This window comes from Panthera onca, chromosome E3 (genome assembly GCF_046562875.1).
Source record: "Panthera onca isolate mPanOnc1 chromosome E3, mPanOnc1 haplotype 2, whole genome shotgun sequence".
Classification (NCBI taxonomy): Eukaryota; Metazoa; Chordata; class Mammalia; order Carnivora; family Felidae; genus Panthera; species Panthera onca.
The window spans coordinates 29,523,429-29,542,575 of NC_138354.1; the positions used below are offsets into that span (position 1 = coordinate 29,523,429).

The window sequence follows — 19,147 nt, forward strand, 5'->3', positions numbered from 1 at the left end:
AGGCTGACGGAGCTAACGACTTGCGGCCCCAGAAGAGCCTGGACAGCAGCCCCGGTTGTTTCAGAGCCGACTGCAAGCCTGTGGGTTTCCTGTGGTCTCCCAAGTTAGGGGGGGGGGGGGGGGGATTGTTGAAGCAGTGGGTTTTCCAACTTCAGCGTGACTAGGAATCACCTGGGGCCCTTGGTAAACACCCACATTTTCGGCCCTCGGGTGGGGAACCTCGTGGGGGCGGGACGGGGATCTGCTTGTTTAACAAGTTCCCCCACGTGATTCTGGTGCTGTAGTTTGTGAAGACCCCTGAGGTCAGGAAGGGGTGGGCCTTCTGCGGATCGTGAATTGCTTTTGGGGATTGCTGCTCTTCCGCAACTTGTGACTCCCCCCTTTTCGTGCCCGGGGGAGACGCTCGCGTCGATCTGAAATCCACTGGTAGCAGCCCTTTCCTCTAGTTTGTCTTGGGGAAGCAGCAGCGTGATGATGCGCCTGGCCGATTGCTCTGGCAAGGGAAATGGATTCTAATTGTCCCGGATTTAGGGCTTGTAAATGAGAACCAGTGCTTGGATCCCTCTTTGGATACCTATCTGCAGAACCTGACATTTTGCCCGCCCTCAAAGTCCTTCTCCCTCTTCAAGCCTGTGCAGACCCAATTTTTTTTTTGCACGTGTAGAATTCTGGAGCAATGCTAGGGTTTTAAGACTGCTTTATTTTAATTTTGAACCGGTAGCAATAACACTTGGTCATTTTTCAGTGCGGCAGTCCCTGTAGATTTGTTCCCTTGTCACTGGAAAGTTGAAGGGATGATGGTGTCTTCATGGACACACAGTAACGACACCCCGGGTCATTTCTCATAAATTGGGCGGAAGGCAGTCAAGAAGAGAAAAAGATTGTATGTGTTGAGCGTTACATGTTTATTGGGGAGGAATGAAGTCTTTCCAGGCTTTTGATTAGTACAGTGTCTACCTTGTGGTACTGCGAGTTCCAGGCCAGATCAGTGATTCTCAAGCACGGTGCAGTTTTGCTCCCCAGGGGACATTTGGCAGCTTGTCTGGAGACGTTTCTGATTGTCACAACTAGTGGGTAGGCAGGTGCGACTGGTGCCTACTGGGTAGAGGCCAGGGACGCTGCTAAACATCCTGGAGTGCACAGGACAGCCTCCACGGCAGAGAATTCTCTGCTTTAAATGTGAGTAGTGCTGAGCCTGAGAATTCCTGCTCTAGATCATATGTGTGACACCCATAGCTGAATATAAAATGATGCTAAGATTATCTCTTCAGTGTTGTTTCCTGTCCAGTTTCATAAGACAGGATGGCTCTGTGTCTTTTCAGTTAGAAACCTAGAAACTGGAGTGATCCTTCCTCCAAGAATAGTTTTTTATGGGCAAATCTGCAAAAAAGACTGGGTCGGAATCCTGCTTGAAATACTACTTTTCTGGCATTTGATTAGCAGATTACACTGGTTTCTCCCTGTAAACATTAATGGCTGATAAAAGACCTTAACCTCTCCAACTGAAGATCGGAAAAGGTACTGCAACTCCAGAGTGCTTAAGGCTGGAGCATTCGCAAAAATGGCAGTGATCTTTGAGGAATTCAGAATGTGTGGGCCGGAAGTTTCTGCCTGCCTTAGGCCCGTATGGAAATTCTGAATGTAAGTGTTTCAGAACTAGGACCATGTCTTATTTTAATATTCCCTGAAGCAGTGGAGGGCCTCATACGTAATGAACAATTTCTGTTCGTGCTAAGAGAGCAGAAAAGAAAAAGAATTCCTATAGTATGAATGTTGAGGATTTTATGTTGAGAAAAACAGTTTGAATCAAAGTAGAAACATTGAATTGCATCCATTATTCCTGTTTCTTTGAGGAATAGACTATTTTGGGTGAAATTCTACGTTGCTAATATAAAAATGAGAACTCTTTGAGCAGTTCTGAATGATCCCATTTAAACCGATCCTTGCATAATTTATACTGGCTACAGAAACCACAACGTTATTTGATTCCCATTCTCTCATTTCAAGTAATCGCTGTCTCTAAAATGTAGTGTGCTATCATCATTTAGGAGAATCAGACCCTGCATTCCCTTTGGTCCAGGTATGATTCTGTAGGCTTGCTTTTTCTTTAGATAATATGTAGGTGGGAGACCTGCGACAACAGGGCTGTGTTCTTGCTTGCTTTTCTCTCTCAGTACTGTCTGCTGTCTCTGAAATTAGTGAGGTCTCAAGAAACCAGATAGGTCAGTTGAAGGGGCAAGGAGTTTAAACTGGAAGAGTAGGTAGGGGAGCCTCAGCCCCCCAATACCGTATGTCCAGCTCATAAGGAACAAGGCCCCTTGCATAGTCGCACAGAGTTTACTTCGGTTAAAGTTTAAAAAAAAAATGCGACAAGAAGGAATTATTCTGATGCTGTAGGTCTTATTAAGTTAACACACCTGCATACATTTTTTTAGCAAAAACTTGCTACTTTTAACTTGTCCCACAGCCCGGACCTTTTTCTGTTGCTTGGAAAAGCTCATTCTTCCTGGGTATTCTGTTTAGACAAAGCGTGCCGCGTTTTATTTGCGTTTACTTTAATTCCCCCCGCCTTGAGTAAACTGAAAGCAGGGTGTCTCAGACTCAGCACTGCTAGCATTGTGGGCTCATTCTCTGTTGGGAGAGGCTGTCCTGTGGAATGTTTATTTTGACAGCATCCCTGGCCTCTACCAGTAGCACGTCCCACAGTGTGGCAGCCAAAGTCTCCGGATGAAGCAGTTGTTCCCTGGGGGCTGGGGGAACTGCCTCTGGTTGAGAACCACTGACTTGGAGAGTCTGGAGCTGTATGTCCAGCACGGTAGCCGCTAGTCACGTTGGCCTCCTTAAACTTAAATTTAGATTACTTAAAATAAAATGAAAGCTAAAATTCAGTTCCTCAGTCGGCACATTTGACGTGCTCAGTCACAGTGTGGCTTGTGGCTACACTACCTGACTGTCACTGTAGAACATTTCCATGACCACAGACCTTTGTGTTGGACAGCGCTCTAGACAGGGGCTCGTTTACTTGTCGTAGGTCTGATGCTTGTCTCTAAAAGAGGCAACTTTGGGGCGCCTGGGTGGCGCAGTCGGTTAAGCGTCCGACTTCAGCCAGGTCACGATCTCGCGGTCCGTGAGTTCGAGCCCCGCGTCGGGCTCTGGGCTGATGGCTCGGAGCCTGGAGCCTGTTTCCGATTCTGTGTCTCCCTCTCTCTCTGCCCCTCCCCCGTTCATGCTCTGTCTCTCTCTGTCCCAAAAATAAATAAAAAACGTTGAAAAAAAAAATTAAAAAAAAAAATAAATAAAAGAGGCAACTTTGACCCTGGGTCTGATCTAAACAATTAAAAACCCAGCCCATTATTTTTTCTTGTACTCTTTCTGAGCAAAAGTCTCCCCCTCCCCCTTGGACCTGATTTTGGAAAATTCTTTCATCGTATTGTTTGTAAGTTTACAAGGAGCAGTAGGAGCATGACTGGAACATTCCTGGTTATTAGTGATAAATACTACCAGAATCTCTATTCTGTTTTTTATTTTAAAATCTCACTAAGGAATCCCTGTTAGCCACGTTTGAAATAACTATTTTCTGTGGTCTGATTTTGTAGATCTTAAATAGAAAAGGCGACAGGAGAGGAGGATAGCCTGTAATTTTAGTACTCATTTAAAGCTGATCCCTGTATCATCATCATGTGAGGGTTTTGCATACAGGTGCATGATGGCTAAAGTGGTAAATGATTATCAAATGTTGGGTGTCAGGGAAAACAGGGTACAGAGTTCCTGATCCTAAAAATTTACGGTCCCGGTGATTTTTGATTATTCAGGATGGTGGAGGTAGTCAGTGCAGAGCTGTAGAGGGTCCCCATTCCAGTGTGGGCTCCACCATATCTAGGATGATGAGTTATAATTATAGATAGGAGTTGCTTGAGTTTAATGTCAGCTGTTTTTACTAAAGCAGTAACCTGGTTTGATTTATAATTTTTATTGAAGGCCAACTATGGTCAGAGCCCAGTGCTGAGAGAAACACAAGGTAAATAAGACACGATCCTCGCAGGAGGTTATGTTCTGGTAGGGGCATACATGTTTATACAAGTCCTTGTATAACAAGGAGGGGTTAAAAAGTATCAAGGAAAAAATGGGGAATGCATGAACTTGAGTGACCAGGAAAGATTTCTGTGGAAGAGATTCTTTAGGTAGAATATTTAGTTCAGAATTCTGGCTTTTCTAGAGTGTTTTAAAAATGTAAATAAAATGTGGATGCTTACTTTATTATATGATTGTGCCTCATATTACTCCTGGTAGAACATAAATTAAGGGAAAGGAAATCTTCATATTTTGAAGTTAGACATCACAAATATGCTTCCAATCACTTTGAAAATGTCCACAATCTGAAATCGCTCTTTTCTAAGCAATATTCAAAATTAAAATATTATTTTTAATTTATTGTTTAGTTTTTGTTCTTGCAGTCGTTTTTGCCTTCTTAAGTGTTAAGTATTTAGTTGCCTTAAAGTTGGATAGTCCTTGAGGTCTAGCCTGGGATCCCATCCACATTTTATTTCTGTGGAAAATGCATTCTGAGTTTCAAATGACTGAGGGAGGAGTATGCTTTTCCAACATAATCTTCTTCCTATATGCAGAAAAGCAGAAACAGCAAAATAAAGCCTTCACTTTAAAATGCAACTCCATGACACCTGAACATTTAGCTACAGTGAGCTTCTCAGGATCCTAGTGAGACCGGACATTATATTAGGTGCAGTCCTATGAAATGTAATTTTGTACATTAAAAACAGTTGAGGAGTGACTGGGTGGCTCAGTCAGGTCATGACCTCATGGTTCATGAGATCAAGCCCCAAGTTCGGATCTGCACTGGCAGAGTTAGGATTCTTTCTTTCCCCCTCTCCCTACCCCTCCCCTGCTTGTGCTCTCTCTCACTCAAACTAAATAAATAAACGTTAAAAAAAAAAAAAAAAAAAAGACGGGGGCACCTGGGTGGCTCATTTAGTTAAGCATCTGACTTGAGCTCAGGTCATGATCTCACAGTTGGTGAGTTTGAGTCCTGAGTCAGGTGAGCTCATGCCCTGCTTAGGGTGAGCCCCACTTTGGGTGAGCCCCCTCTCCCCCCTCTCCCCCCCTCTCCCCCCCTCTCCCCCCTCTCCCCCCTCTCCCCCCTCTCCCCCCTCTCCCCCCCTCCTCCCCTCCCCCCTCTCCCTCCCTCCCTCTCTCTCTCTCTCTCTCTCTCTCTCTCTCTCTCTCTCCCTCCTCTTCTCTCCGTCCCTCCTTCTCCCTCTTTCCCTCCCTCTTTATCTCTGCCCTCATGGGATTCTCTCTCTCTCCCCCCCAATCCTTGGTCACTTGCGCCCTCTCTCAAATAAATTAAATTAATTAATATATTTAAAAAACAGTTGAACGTTGGCAGTTTCACACAGTTCAACCTGGAAAGTCCAAAGACACATAGATACAAAGGCTTCAGAATCGATGGGTTCCTTAAGAAGATAAGGCCAGCAACATTAATTCTACAAACTTCCAATTCAGTGTAGGACAGAGTGACATTGATGAGGATAATGGGTACCTTTATCTTTCTGATTCCATCCCCAACAAGTTCTAGGAAAGACTCCCAATAAGAAGCATATCTCAGTGAAAGATTTACATTTTCCAGTGACTATAGCATGCTTTCCTTTAAGCAGTTTTCTTGTGTTCTAGAATAAGTGTGTGATTCCAGATAAACTAGTAAACGTTACAGAAATAGAGCTTGGCTGGTATGCGGTGTTCTTCCATCTGTGTAGTTGTTAGGAAGTATTTATTCATGATACAAAGTCTGAGTGAATCGATTCTTCAGAGTAGCGGTCTCTGGGAATACAGTTTTTGAAACTTAGACTTGGACCCCTAGCATTCCCAGCATAGATCTTCACGCGAGTGATCTGAATGCTCTGTTTTTGTTTTTGTGTTTTAACCCTCATATTGCATACTTCTGTGACAGGTTTGATCTGAAGTTACTAAGGCTGCCTCCTTGTCTCCACCAGGTTTTTACCTCTCGGTCGTGTATTTTTGCCCCTTCTTCTTCCCGTATGTTCTTTTCTGCTTCTCTTCTTGATGAATTAGTAAGATTAAGTATTAATGCCCTATGCAATATTTGCATGTCCTTCTTCAACCGGGAATATTATGCTACTTCATGAGCCAGTAATTGCAGTGTATCTTCATGTTCTCCCACACACACTCAAGCAGAGAGTCCGTGATAGTTAAAAATGAGACTTTCCAGGGGTATCCAGTTCTTAGAAGACAGACGGTAGTGCCTAGTTCTTAATGAAAAGCTTTTCTTTAAAAATCAGGCACAAGCATTTACAGATGCAGAAACTGAGATTACAAAAAGGTAAGCCAGGTTTGCGGGGCACTCTCTCAACTTCCCAGAAGATCCCTGTCATTTTCTCTTGACATTGACGTGAGAGGAGCAGGTGCTGCTGTGTTCTGGGTGCTTCTCAGAAATGTGTTGCATTTGGGGTACTTGAGGAACTGGTGCTGGGTGGCAGGCACTGTTTCTGTTTTCACTGGGGAGGAAAATCAATGATTTTGAGAGAGTTGACAGTTGCACAATTATCACTCTCTGGGATTAACATTGTTTAGGAAGATGTGGAAGGCCACAGTCGTTGGTATGTAAGAAACACAGCATTTTGAAGGTTTCTCTGATCGCTGTGATCTGTTGGAGAAAGGTGGTGATTTTTATGTCTAACGCGTGTGTTGTAAATCGGCATTTGATGACGCCACAGTCTTCTGTCCAATATGAGCAGCTGGTGCTCTCGTGTGCCTCAGTTTTTCTTTGTTAATAACTCTGGTTATGAATGTTCCTCCCCTGAAAAAATTAATGAAACTACAGTATCGTTTACTTGTATTGATGAATGTTGTGATGTATACGTTTTAAAATCGTGTTAGACTGCCTTTTTCCCTCTTTATGGGGGCTTCTCTGTGTTTCCCAAATAGCAGTTATTTGTATACCATTTTTGAATTTTGCCACTGCACTATACCACTCGCACTATTATTTGCTTACTATTTCTTTTAAGTTGAGTTTAAATCCACTGACCTACCTTTTTTAAATTGAAGGACAGTTTATATGCAGTAAAATTACCCACTTTAATGCTACAGTTTGAGTTTTGGCAGTTGTATACCGAGATATAACCGTCAGCATCATCAAGATACAGGACATTTGCATCTCCCTGAGAAGTTCCCTTGTGCCTCTTTACAGTGGATCCCAGATCTGTTTTTTGTTCGCATAATCTGCCCCCACTTTATTTTTAACTTAGATTTTGCTAAGCAGTGGGGTCTGTGAATTCAGTTTGAGGTCTTATTTTTTCCCCTAATTCACATGAAAATAAAGATATAATTTTGGTGTCACACTTGGTTCAACTAAAGAAAGTGTATACAAGAGCTTGTTTAAGCATGCTTGAAAGCCGAGAACATTAAAAAAAAAAATTTTAACTCTTTATTTATTTTGAGAGAGACATGAGTAGGGGATGGGGCAGAGAGAGAGGGAGACAGAGAGAATCCCAAGCCGACTCTGCACTGCCAGCTCAGAGCCCAGTGTGGGGCTCAAACTCACTAAACTGTGAGATCATGACCTGAACCAAAACCAAGAGTCGGAAGCTTAACCAACTGAGCCACCCAAGAACCCTGAAAGCTGAGAACATTTTAAAAGTGACTGTAGAGCAATAGTTCCCAAATTTTATGCCCTAAGATTATTATTTTTCTACTGCAGTTTCTACTTTCGAAAGGTTGTTATAAACAACTTTATAGTAAGTAATCTTTATTAACAAACGATTGTTTATCTGATTGTTTCTAATTGCCAACATCCATACAGCACGTTGCATCCTGCAGGTGGGGTGTCAAATCAGTGTCTCAGGTCATGACCAGAAGTTGTTGAAAAATGAAATCGAACAAAATGATAAATAGAATGTATTCCACATAAGGGTAGGATGCTACTTCATACAGTGCTATTTCATACTGAGTTGATAGAATTCTAGCCAAAAGCAAAAATAAGTGATTTTTTTCATTAATCTGTGCAGCCCTATTCCAGATGAATTTAGAATTTCCTACTAGCTTTTTGAAAACTCAAGAATTACTCCCCGACTTCCTTTACTGTTTTCTCTTGCATTTGACTCTTGACATTTTTCCTTTAACGTTTAAGTTGTGAGAACTTCAATTGGCGATATTTGTGAACATTACAAGTGTGTTATTTCTTCTTCTGATAGTGACAGGATATTTTAATACTTCACACTGACTGGAAGTGATGAAAATCACCTAGTATAAAAATGGCTCTCAAAAATGCTTCTAAAATGATGAACGGTGGGTCCCGTTTTACACAATGAGCTGTTTCAGTTCCGTGACAATCACCATACAAACAATTGAGTGGTTCTTCTTAGGAGCCTTGAAATTGCATTAAGCCCTACCACGCATCTATGTTCGATATAATTGAAGCAAAAATAATGAACCCACTTCATTACACAGCAGAATCAGCCGTAGCAGAAATGTAATTCGTAAATGTACAGGCTACTGACTAGCAGTCTAATAGCTGTCTCTGAATCCTCAGTAATGAGTATTTAGGTTTCCTGATTAGGTATGCACGCTCTGTAAATGCTTCGTTGCTCTGTTTTGGTTTGTTTTTTTTAATAGTAGGACTGCTGCGAGCGTCTAAGGCTGAGCGACCCAGGGTGAGAGGAGACTGTACGAGTCCAAGCTCAGATGTCTGAGTTGGCCACCACTCCCTTTCCTAGAAAAGCATTTTTTTTTTTTTTTTTACATTTATATTTGAGAGACAGTGAGACAAAGTGAGAGAGAGGGAGACACAGCATCCGAAGCAGGCTCCAGGCTCTGAGCCGTCAGTACAGAGCCCGACACGGGGCTCGAACCCACAGACCGTGAGATCATGACCTGAGCCGAAGTTGGACACTCAACTGACTGAGCCACCCAGGTGTCCCTGGAAAAGCATCTTAAAACACTACATTCATATGTGCTGTTACCTGGACTGTCTCTTAAGGTCAGAAGGAAAGACAATGGAAAGGAAGCAGACTAAAGACCCCTGGCCTCAAAAGGGGGGATGATTGGAATCTCTTGGTGATTTTATTAACAGAGGGACCTTTTTCCAGTTGTTTCTGGAAACAACTTCTGGGAAAAGATTTTTAGTCAGGTCACTTGACCCAAGATCTAAATGAGGGAGAATGTATTCAGGTGTTTAGAGGCAGGCAAAGAAACCTGTTGTCCCAATACCTGCACTTCAGGGGCACTACTTGCAAATTATATGTTGTCTTTGATTTTACCTTATAACTCAAACAGCCATGGCCACAAACATTTGCGTGGGCTCCACTATGTGGAGCGATGGTGTGAGTGTTTTGGTGAACGTTTTAGTGAAGGCCTGGTTTGCCCGGACTGTCTCAGCTCATCATACCTGTTGTCATGGCTTAATTGCTAATAGTGCTTCCTTTCACTCTTGAAAATGCCCTGGTTTGGATGCTGAGTTTTGGGTCATGTCGTTGAGACTGTGAAATCTTACCAATAGGGAGAGTCTTCTGATACACTTTTTATCTAGGTGAAAACATTAATCACACAAGGATCATCTTTAAGATGCCTTAAGAGGCCTTAGCTCTAATTATGACTTTTGAGTTCAAGGCTTTCTCCAAGTGTGAGTTGGTTTGTTTACTTATTTGATAAAATTGAGAGGTAGTATTGCCTAGTGGTTAAGAGCACTGGTTCTGGGATAGTACAGGCCCTAAAGCGTATGATCTGTGCCTTTGGGTTAGTGAAGAAGTGATGCATTTAGAGTGGTAAGTTAGCGTAATGCCTGGGATATAGTAAGCAGTCTGTTAGCTGTTAGTAATTATTAAGGATCACAGATCTTATTGAGCCCTTTTTCTGTGCTAGACCCTGTGCTTGGGGCTAAGGAATTAAAAAAAAAAAAAAAAAAAAAAAAAAGGACATTCTTCCTAGGAACTTTACACAGAATGCTATCTTTTCCCTCTCTCCAGATCCTGAAACAATCTCCATCCAGATGCCAAATAATAAATATTTTTATACAACTCAGTGTTTCTCTCATGTAGGTTTGTGTCTGTCTGATGCCTTGCTGTTGTTTATTAACATTTACCACCCAACTGCCGCGTCTGGCACTGTAATAGGTCTTGAGGGTGTGAAATGTTAGTAAGATAATCATGGCTGCTCTCACTAGAAGCGTATGGAGGCATGGTTTTTAGTTTTAAGGAACCAGTTAACAAATACATGTTTTTCTCAGAGCATTCCTTGCCTGACAGAGCGTAATATTAACCCTAGTTAACACAACAAGCACATGAGGGTTTGTGGAATTGGGGTCACATATTCACATTTAATTTACTGGAGCATTACTGTGTTTTTGACCCACCCACTTCTCGCCACCTGCTCCACCCCCAACTTCACTTCCTAAAAGAGAGGAGAAGCCAGAACAATTTAAATGTAAGCCATGCCTCAAGGGAATTAAGAGCAAAAATGAACTATTGGGACCTCATCAAGGTAGAAAGCTTCTGCACTGCAAAGGAAACAATGAACAAAACTAAAAGGCAACCGACAGAATGGGAAAAGATATTTGTACGTTACATATTGGATAAAGGGCTAGTATCCAAAATCTATAAAGAGCTCACCAAACTCCACACCCGAAAAACAAATAACCCAGTGAAGAAATGGGCAGAAAACATGAATAGACACTTTGCCAAAGAAGACATCTAGATGGCCAACAGACACATGAAAAGATGCTCAACATCGCTCCGCATCAGGGAGCTACAAATCAAAACCACACTGAGATAACCACCTCACGCCTGTCAGAGTGGCTAAAATGAACAAATCAGGGGACTATAGATGCTGGCGAGGGTGTGGAGAAACAGGAACCCTCTTGCACTGTTGGTGGCAATGCAAACTGGTACAGCCGCTCTGGAAAACAGCATGGAGATTCCTCAAAAAATTAAAAATAGAACTACCCTACGACCCAGCAATGGCACTACTAGGAATTTTCCAAGGGATACAGGAGTGCTGATGCATAGGGGCACATGCGCCCCAATGTTTATAGCAGCACTTTCAACAATAGCCAAATTATGGAAAGAGCCTAAGTGTCCCATCAACTGACGAATGGATACAGAAGATGTGGTTTATATATTCAATGGAATACTACTTGGCACTGAGAAAGAATGCAGTCCTGCCATTTGCAGCAACATGGATGGGACTGGAGGGTATTATGCTGAGTGAAATAAGCCAGGTAGAGAAAGACAGATACCATATGTTTTCACTCATATGTGGATCTGGAGAAACTTAACAGAAGACCAAGGGGGAGGGGAAGGGGAAAAAAAGTTACAGAGAGGGTAGGAAACAAACCATAAGAAACTCTTAAATACTGAGAACAAACTGAGGGATGATGGGGGTGGGGGAGAGGGGAATGTGGGTGATGCGCATCGGGGAGGGCACCTGTTGGGCTGAGCCCTGGGCGTTGTATGGAAACCAATGACAAGAAATTACATTAAAATAAATAAATAAATGCAGGCCATTCCTCTCAATGAGCATGTGCTCTGTGCAGAGAAAGACTCACACGGGAGAGCGTGAAGCTGCATTTCCCCCCCACCTTTCACCGTGTAAACATCTCACTATCACATGTGACTTCTGTGTTTAAAATAAATAGTTCATAAGTAGTGAATTCTAAACTAAGTCAACTATTTTGTCTACTCTTAACTGAAAAATGTGTTCCAATCCTATAGGAACATTAGCTGTGTTGCTCTTAGAGCCTGTATGTTGATGCCCTTTATGCTGTGGCTTCCTAAGGGGTTTCAGAGGTAACATGACAGTCCGAGAATGAAGCTGACTGGATACCTTTTGTCCTACAAAAGCAATCAAAATTAGTAAGAGTCTGAATCACTGCCTTCAGGAAGCTTATCATCTAATTGGAGAAAATACCTGTACTGGAAGGATCGTCTCTAAAACAAGTCGCAGTAGAGGATGTAAGGAATCATAAGCAGCAATTGCATGTTAGAATGGCCCCAGTTTCAAGGGTTGTGTTCCATTGTCCCCATAAATAAATACAATTGTGTTTGTCAAGCAACAGGTTCAGCTTATTTGGCCTAGAAAAAATGGGATTGATATCTTTTTTTTTTTTTTTTTTAAGAAAGCATGCACAAGCAGGGGAGGAGGCAAAGGGAGGAAGAGAGAGAATCCCAAGCAGCCTCCATGCTCAGCATGGACCCTGATGTGGGGCTCAGTCCCATAACCCTGGGATTGACCTGAGCAGAAATCAAGAGTCAGACACTCAATTGACTGAGCCACCCAGGTGCCCCGTATTGATACCTCTAAAGAGAATATGAGAGAGTGAAATGGCTTTATCCATAACAGTTTCTTGGAAGTACTGAATTGTGATTTAATAGCTGGAGAGAGAAAAGGCAGAAAGGCATTTCAGACATGGCAAGTGTTAAAAGCATGAAACATCGAGGTGTGGTTGATCAAGCAAAACTGTTTGTCTTTTCCTTTGGCCAAATGATTGGGGACACACTGGAGTGTCACAGGAGGTGAGAATAATAAGGAACGTGGCCGTAGACTGAGGAGTTAAGATAAATTCTCCAGACCATTATCTGTTCCTCGTATCCCACTCATGATCATTGACTGAGAACACTGAGACCATTTTAGATGGCATTCTAACCCATCTCATGGTTACATTTAAATTGTGGAGTTGCTTGTAAACACCATTTTTAGAATGATTTTTCTGTCTTGTGTAAAAATCATATTGGACATGGCTACATGCTTATTTTTGTAATCCCTTTTGGGAGTCACTGTGATGTAATAGAAAAGGAGCCAGGAAACCCGGGGTCTGGCACCACTCCACCATCTGTCAGCTCTGTGACCTTAGGCCACTCGCTTCACCTCTCTGAGTCTTAGTCCTCACTTATAAAATGGCAGACTGGACCTTTACATGTTATACTTTCTTTGCTTTCTTTTCATTAATTTTCTTCTTGTTGTTATGAAACGGATCTGATCTCCTTAATGGAGGGTTGGGAGCTGAAAGCCCCACCTGCCTACCCATCCGCACTTTTCCAGAGTTCTTCCCAAGAGTCCTAAGACTCAGAAGAACACAAGTGGAGAATCCCTGGACCACATCCCTAAGGTCTCTTCTAGAATGAACATTTTCTATACTTACATTGATAGACTGAGTATAATCTCTTTTTTTAAAGATATTTTTTAATGTTTATTTTGAGAGACAGAGCATGAGTGGGGGAGGGGCAGAGAGAGGAGACACAGAATCCGAGGCAGGCTCCAGGCTCTGAGCTGTCAGCACAGAGCCCGATGTGGGGCTCGAACCCACAGACTGCGAGGTCATGACCTGAGCTGAAGTCAGACGCTCAACCAACTGAGCCACCCAGGTGCCCCTGAGTAGAATTTCTTAAAAACAATTTTGAGGAGATACTGCAGTACTAACTGTAATACAGCCTATTGTACATTTACTCCATATAATATTAGGTGCAGTAGGAAATATGAAGAGAACAGAGGATAAATACACTTGGCATACACTTAAGTAAGAGGGGAACAGAAGAGAGCCTCTGTAACTGTTTATAACCCAACTCATATAGACATTCAAGACAACGAATTTGTCTGCTTTAAGATTGCTAGGGAGATTAAGAAAAAAGAAAAGAAAATGAGTTTGTGTGTTTAATTTTGTAAGATTTAAGAAATTTTTTATTTAGAGGTGCCTAGGTCGCTCGGTTGAGCATCCAGCTTCGGCTCAGGGCATGATCTCACGGCTCGTGGGTTCAAGCCCCACATTGGACTCTGTGCTGACGGCTCGGAGCCTGGAGCCTGCTTCAGATTCTGTGTTTTCCTCTCTCTCTCTCTGCCCCTGACCTGCTCATGTTCTGTCTCTGTATCTCTCAAAACTAAACCTTAAAAAGAAGAATTGAAAAATATTTTTAAATTTATTTTTTGAATGTGAGATAGTAGGACACTTGGTAATAAATCCAAAAAGAACATAAAGGGGCACCCTACTGTTGATTTTGGCTCAGGTCATGATCCCATGAACCCATGAGATGATCTCACGGGTTCGTGGGATCAAGCCCCCCATTGAGCTCTACACTGACAGTGTGGAGCCTGCTTGGGATTCTCTCTCTGCGCGCCTCTCTCTCTCTCTCTCTCTCTCTCTGCGCGCCTCTCTCTCTCTCTCTCTCAAAATAAATGAACATTTAAAAAATGTTATTTCAAAAAATCAAAAGGAAATGAGCTGAAAAGACTCCTGATACGATGATGGCTGTCCTTCCAGAAGCTCCCTTCTCTGGAGGCAGTCACTATGACCAGCTGGGTAAGCTTCCAGAGTGTATGGAATCACTCCCAGATTTCTGAGAGTATTTATTTCCTGTGACTACTCTGACAAATTAGCACAAACTGGGTGGCTTAGGACAACAGAAATGTATTTTCCCACAGTCCTGGAGGCCAGAAGTTTGAAAGCTGTACCACTGGGCTGAAATCAAGGTGTTGGCAAGGGCTGCACTCCCTCCAGAGGTTCTTGGGGAGAGTCCTTCCCCTTCTTGAGCCAGTATGTTGCCAGCCAGCCCTGATTCCTTGGTTTGTGGCCCCATCACTCCAGTTTTTGAGGCCAGCACCTCAAATCTCTCTCTGCTCTGTCTTCACACAGCCTGCGTGCGCGCGTGTGTGTGTGTTATGTAGTCTCCCTCTACTTCTCTTGTCTGCGTATATGTGACTGCATTTAGAGCTCACCTGGACAAATACTGGGTAATCTTACTATCTCAAGATCCTCAACTTAATCACTTCTGTAAAGACTCTGCCACATAAGGTAACATTCACAAGTCCCAGGGATTACAATGTGAATATCTTCGGGGGGGGGGGGGGGGAGGGTGGGTGTGGGCATTTTTCAGCCTACTACAACAGTAAAACAAGTAGCATACTGTACAGACTTTTCTGGACCTCGCTTCTAAGTGTAAAACTGGAATAACCTAACGTTAATTCACTACCAGTTAAGTGATTGTAATCCATAGAGTGGAATATGGTGTTATTACTAGGAATGAGGTGGATATACTACTGATATGGAACCATATTCACTGTAAAGTAAAAGCAAGTTGCAGGAGTACATATGAGTTAGGTGAGAACTTGGAAATATACATGTCAAACTTGAGTGGCATCCCTTAGGGAGTGGACTTTTTAATGTTATGTTTGTACTTTGGAATTTATTTTTTTTAAGGTTTGTTTTATTTATTTTGGGGGGGGGGGCAGAGCGAGAGGATCCCAAGCAGGGCTAGAACCCATGAACTGTGAGATCATGACCTGAGCCAAAATCAAGAGTCGGATGCTTCACCGACTGAGCCACCCAGGCGCCCCGTACTTTGGAATTTTTTAATCACATGTACTTTACAGTAAATCTGTGTGTTTTATATTAAATCCAGAAGAAAATGGACTTGAATTTAATTTTTCTGCATGGATTATGTTGCAGAAATAATACAGGATTATCCCGGTTTTAACCTTTTTTTGACTTCGCCAGATAGCAGACCCTACACTGGCTGAGATGGGGAAGAACTTGAAGGAGGCCATGAAGATGTTGGAGCACAGTCAGAGGTGAGCGTGGGGCGTCAGTGACCCTAGGAAACGTGCTCAGCCTGTTGTGAAGCTGGTGGCACTGGTTTCCTGCCGGTAAAAACTCCTCTCGGTTTCAGAATGTCACGCGTAGTTGAGCTTCACCTGACTGGAAAGACGGTGTTTGTCTTGGGTAGAAGGTACTTTGTAATGAAAGGATTTTGAAATTCAGGGGCAGGACTTAGCATTTTCAGTTCTGCCTCTTAAGAGTTTCATTTACTTAATATATTGATTTGAATCTATAAATACTTTTTACTGTATATTTATATCCTAGAGGGCATCGGCTAACCAAGAAATGGGTTAAAAAGTGTCATTTTTTTTCATGTTCTTTTCCTGAGATTCAGCCTGTACCCCCAACTGGGGGCTAGGGTGATAGGGGTAGGAGAAGAGATGTGATAAGTGTGTTTCAAATCCTGTATCAGTTACCAAGAGGTTACAGGCAGGATTGTCACCTGTTGGCCTGTTCAGATGTTAGCAATTTGGTGACATAGTTTTTTATTTCCTTTAAATTAGAAGAACAGAGGAGGAAAATGGAAAGAAGCTGGTATCAGGAGATATTCCGGGGCCACTCCAAGGCAGGTAGGTGGCAGTGAAGGTGCCTACTTTTAGTTAGGGTATGTGTTTTCTTTAAACCAAGATTTTACAAACCATTGTTGATTTATAATTTTAGTTGTGATAAGCACAGAGCAAATTGAGCGTCCTGTGCAGTGTAACACCAGGAAAACAGACTGCCATTGGTTGGTTGGTGAGAAATCTACCTGCTTCTTCCCCTTTCCCATTCAGGATCTAATTTAATTTAATTTCCCATTCAGAATTAACAACCTCATGACTCAAAAGTGAATGCACAAGTTTGTAACTATAACTCGACTATCATACTTCGTTCCTCCTTGAAACCCATTATCTATTCAGTAGACTGAGCTTTGTGGTGAGAGATACTTTAATTTGATAAGAGTTATTATTTGTATAATAAAGTAAAATGAAAATGTCAACTTTGATCATTTGTTGGCAGAGTGATTTCTTTTTTTGGCAGCTAAAACCAATCTGTCAAGCGTGTGTGGTTTAAGCTAGCAGGGAAAATAACAGGAAAAATAAGTAGCCGTGTAACTAGGATTTTCACAGGATGTTAGCACTCAGTGTGGCTTAAAGTCCCAGCCCCACTTCCCTCAAACAAGCTTGTTTCTTCTGTTGTTTTATAACCAGGAAACTGCACATAGGTAAACAGTACAACTCCCTTAAATTGTCCTTTGACCTGAGTATGAATATATACGAGGTTGCTAAAGGAAAGTATGGAGGAAAGACACAATGTGTCATTAGGTGTCCTATCTGACACACCCAGATACTAATATTTTGAGACAGGTGCTCCTGTTGGTTGCCTGAATGGTGCCGATTTGAAGCCCTCTAGCTGTAAGGTAGGTTCTGCAGCTGAGAGTGGGAGCCAAATCCTGTCAGTCCTTTCCACCCAGAGCTGTGGATGGGAATGAAAGTGTTCTATTAAGCCCACAGAAGTTTCCCTAGAAGAGATACTACCAGGAACATCTGTAATGCTCCAAATGGGAGGGCATTAAAGCCACAGGTCAGGAGCTTTCACACTTAATATAATAATGCCAACGTCTGAGATAGCGCTTGGCTAGGCACAGCATTAAATGTTTTTCATGCACTGATTGCATCCTCACAGTTCCGTAATGTAGGGTCTGAGGGAGTTCAAAGGCTTGCTCAAGGTCACTTGGTGGGCCCCCACTCCCCACACAGTGTCCGAGGACCAGAGCCCCTGTCACATGAGGGTCAGCACCTTGGGGAGGATTGGTTTTGGCCTTGTTTTGGCGGTGCTTTTGAAAAAGACAACTTGGTATTAGTTCTCACTGCTTGGTCCAGTCCCATTAATGGAATGATAATGTCTTTTCATTAGAGTTACTGCAAGTCGCCTTGCCATTGCTTTACTACTTTAGCCATTGACGTTCTTCGCATTAGCTTTCAGACAGTCACGTAATAAGCACTTAATGTCATATCTGGGAAGTAAACCTGTTTATACTGTAAGCAGATCTCAGATCTCTAGTTTCCCTGCTTGAGGAAGAGGTAATAAATGATGTTTGCGTTACATGTTTCAGTCGGTTAGAACAGACAGGACCCCTGCCTGGAAGAAAACTAGCCATACCAGTGGCATTGGAGTATGGTTGCTGCTTTTGTGACCTTCCAGCATCTCAAAAGGACTATTTTGGTTCCTATAACATGCTTTTTAAATACTCTTCTTGGATTCGAATGAACAGGTAGACAAATATTGCTAATGTAATCCTGGTGAAATTTTCAGAACTCAGTCTCCTATTTGGATAGTAGATTTAAATAGCTGGTTATATTGAGAATTCAGTTAATATGAGGTTTGTTTTTAAAAGCTGTATCCTGTATCTCCAACACGTCCTTTCTCCTCTAGCTACTCAATTAAAAAACAAAACAGAAAACACAACTTACCACAGCTTGTTTAAATGAGGGAAATAGAGTGGTGGGGATGTGAGCTATTTCCACCTGTCTGTCAACTCTCTTTTGATTCTGCAGTGGACAAGATATGGTGAGCATCCTCCAGCTAGTTCAGAATCTGATGCACGGAGAGGAAGAGGAGGAGTCCCAGAGCCCCCGGTAATGGACCCCAGTTGGCAGCTTCTCTCTGAAAGTATATGTGACCTTGACTTTGATAGTGACTGCATTCTGACCAGTTGCTGAAATAGCTGTGCTTCATTCACAGTCACACATGATATTAAAACAATGTCCGTTTTTTCTCTTCTCGGCGAGACATTTAATATACGTTGGGTAATATATTTCGTAAAAGGAAGGCATTTACGAAAACGAAATCCTGTAGCTTATATGGCATCGTTTCTCAGAGAGGGACTGGCGGAGGGACCAGAGAATAACTGCTGTGTGCATTTCTGCTTCCGGTTGCTTCTGCTGACGTGCTGCGGCTTCTGACCGCTAACAGGTGCCACAGCTCAATCTGTTGGTGGCAGGGCCCTGTTGTCTGTGAAACCTCCGTTTATTTTTTTTCATCTAGCTTAGCTCCCTATTTAGTTTCATGTTTAATTGTTTTAAATTTAATTTTTTTGGAGTAAGTCATTCTCCGTTTTCAAATATCAGAAGCTACAAAGAGTACAGAAAGGCAGTTTTCAGTCAGCGATGTGACGACACGTATTAGCCGAATCCAGAGTTGATGTAAATTCTAAAATGACAGTGACCTTGAATGAAAAGGGGGTATTTCCTTCGTACTCTTCCTCCCCAGCTTCTTGTTCTCCTTAGAGACAGCGGCGTTGCCAGCTTCTTGTGTACTCTTCAGAGATACTCTGTGTGTACGTATACACAAGCCGAGTGTCTGCCCTTCCTCCAGTACGTAAACGCCGTTTGGTGTTGTGCACCTTGCTTTCGTCATCTATGTCTCGGGGTTCACTGTATATCAGTGCACAAGGAGCACTCTCCTGGAAGAGCTGCTTCGTTTTACTTTGGATGAGTGAACGGTGTTTTATGTAACTAGTCGCCTGTCCATGTTCCCTGTTGCAAACATTGC

The 19,147-nt window shown here is 42.6% G+C and overlaps 1 protein-coding gene and 1 non-coding gene across 4 annotated transcripts in view; both read left to right on the forward strand.

Moving 5' to 3' along the window:
* Positions 1–19,147, forward strand: part of PDXDC1 (pyridoxal dependent decarboxylase domain containing 1) — a 51,682-nt gene that overhangs the window by 792 nt on the left and 31,743 nt on the right. For 2 of the 3 annotated variants that reach the window (XM_078439762.1, XM_078439761.1), the window contains exons 2-4: positions 15,512–15,585; positions 16,117–16,182; positions 18,151–18,231. In XM_078439762.1, coding sequence (XP_078295888.1) covers positions 15,536–15,585; positions 16,117–16,182; positions 18,151–18,231 — 197 coding nt within the window. In that variant the 5' untranslated portion in view covers positions 15,512–15,535. The remainder of the gene's footprint in view (positions 1–15,511; positions 15,586–16,116; positions 16,183–18,150; positions 18,232–19,147) is intronic. The other variant, XM_078439763.1, reaches the window with a different exon arrangement.
* On the forward strand, positions 18,755–18,824 carry LOC132689831 (small nucleolar RNA SNORD45). Its single transcript, XR_009615177.1, has one exon. It is a non-coding gene; the product is annotated as a small nucleolar RNA SNORD45 (small nucleolar RNA).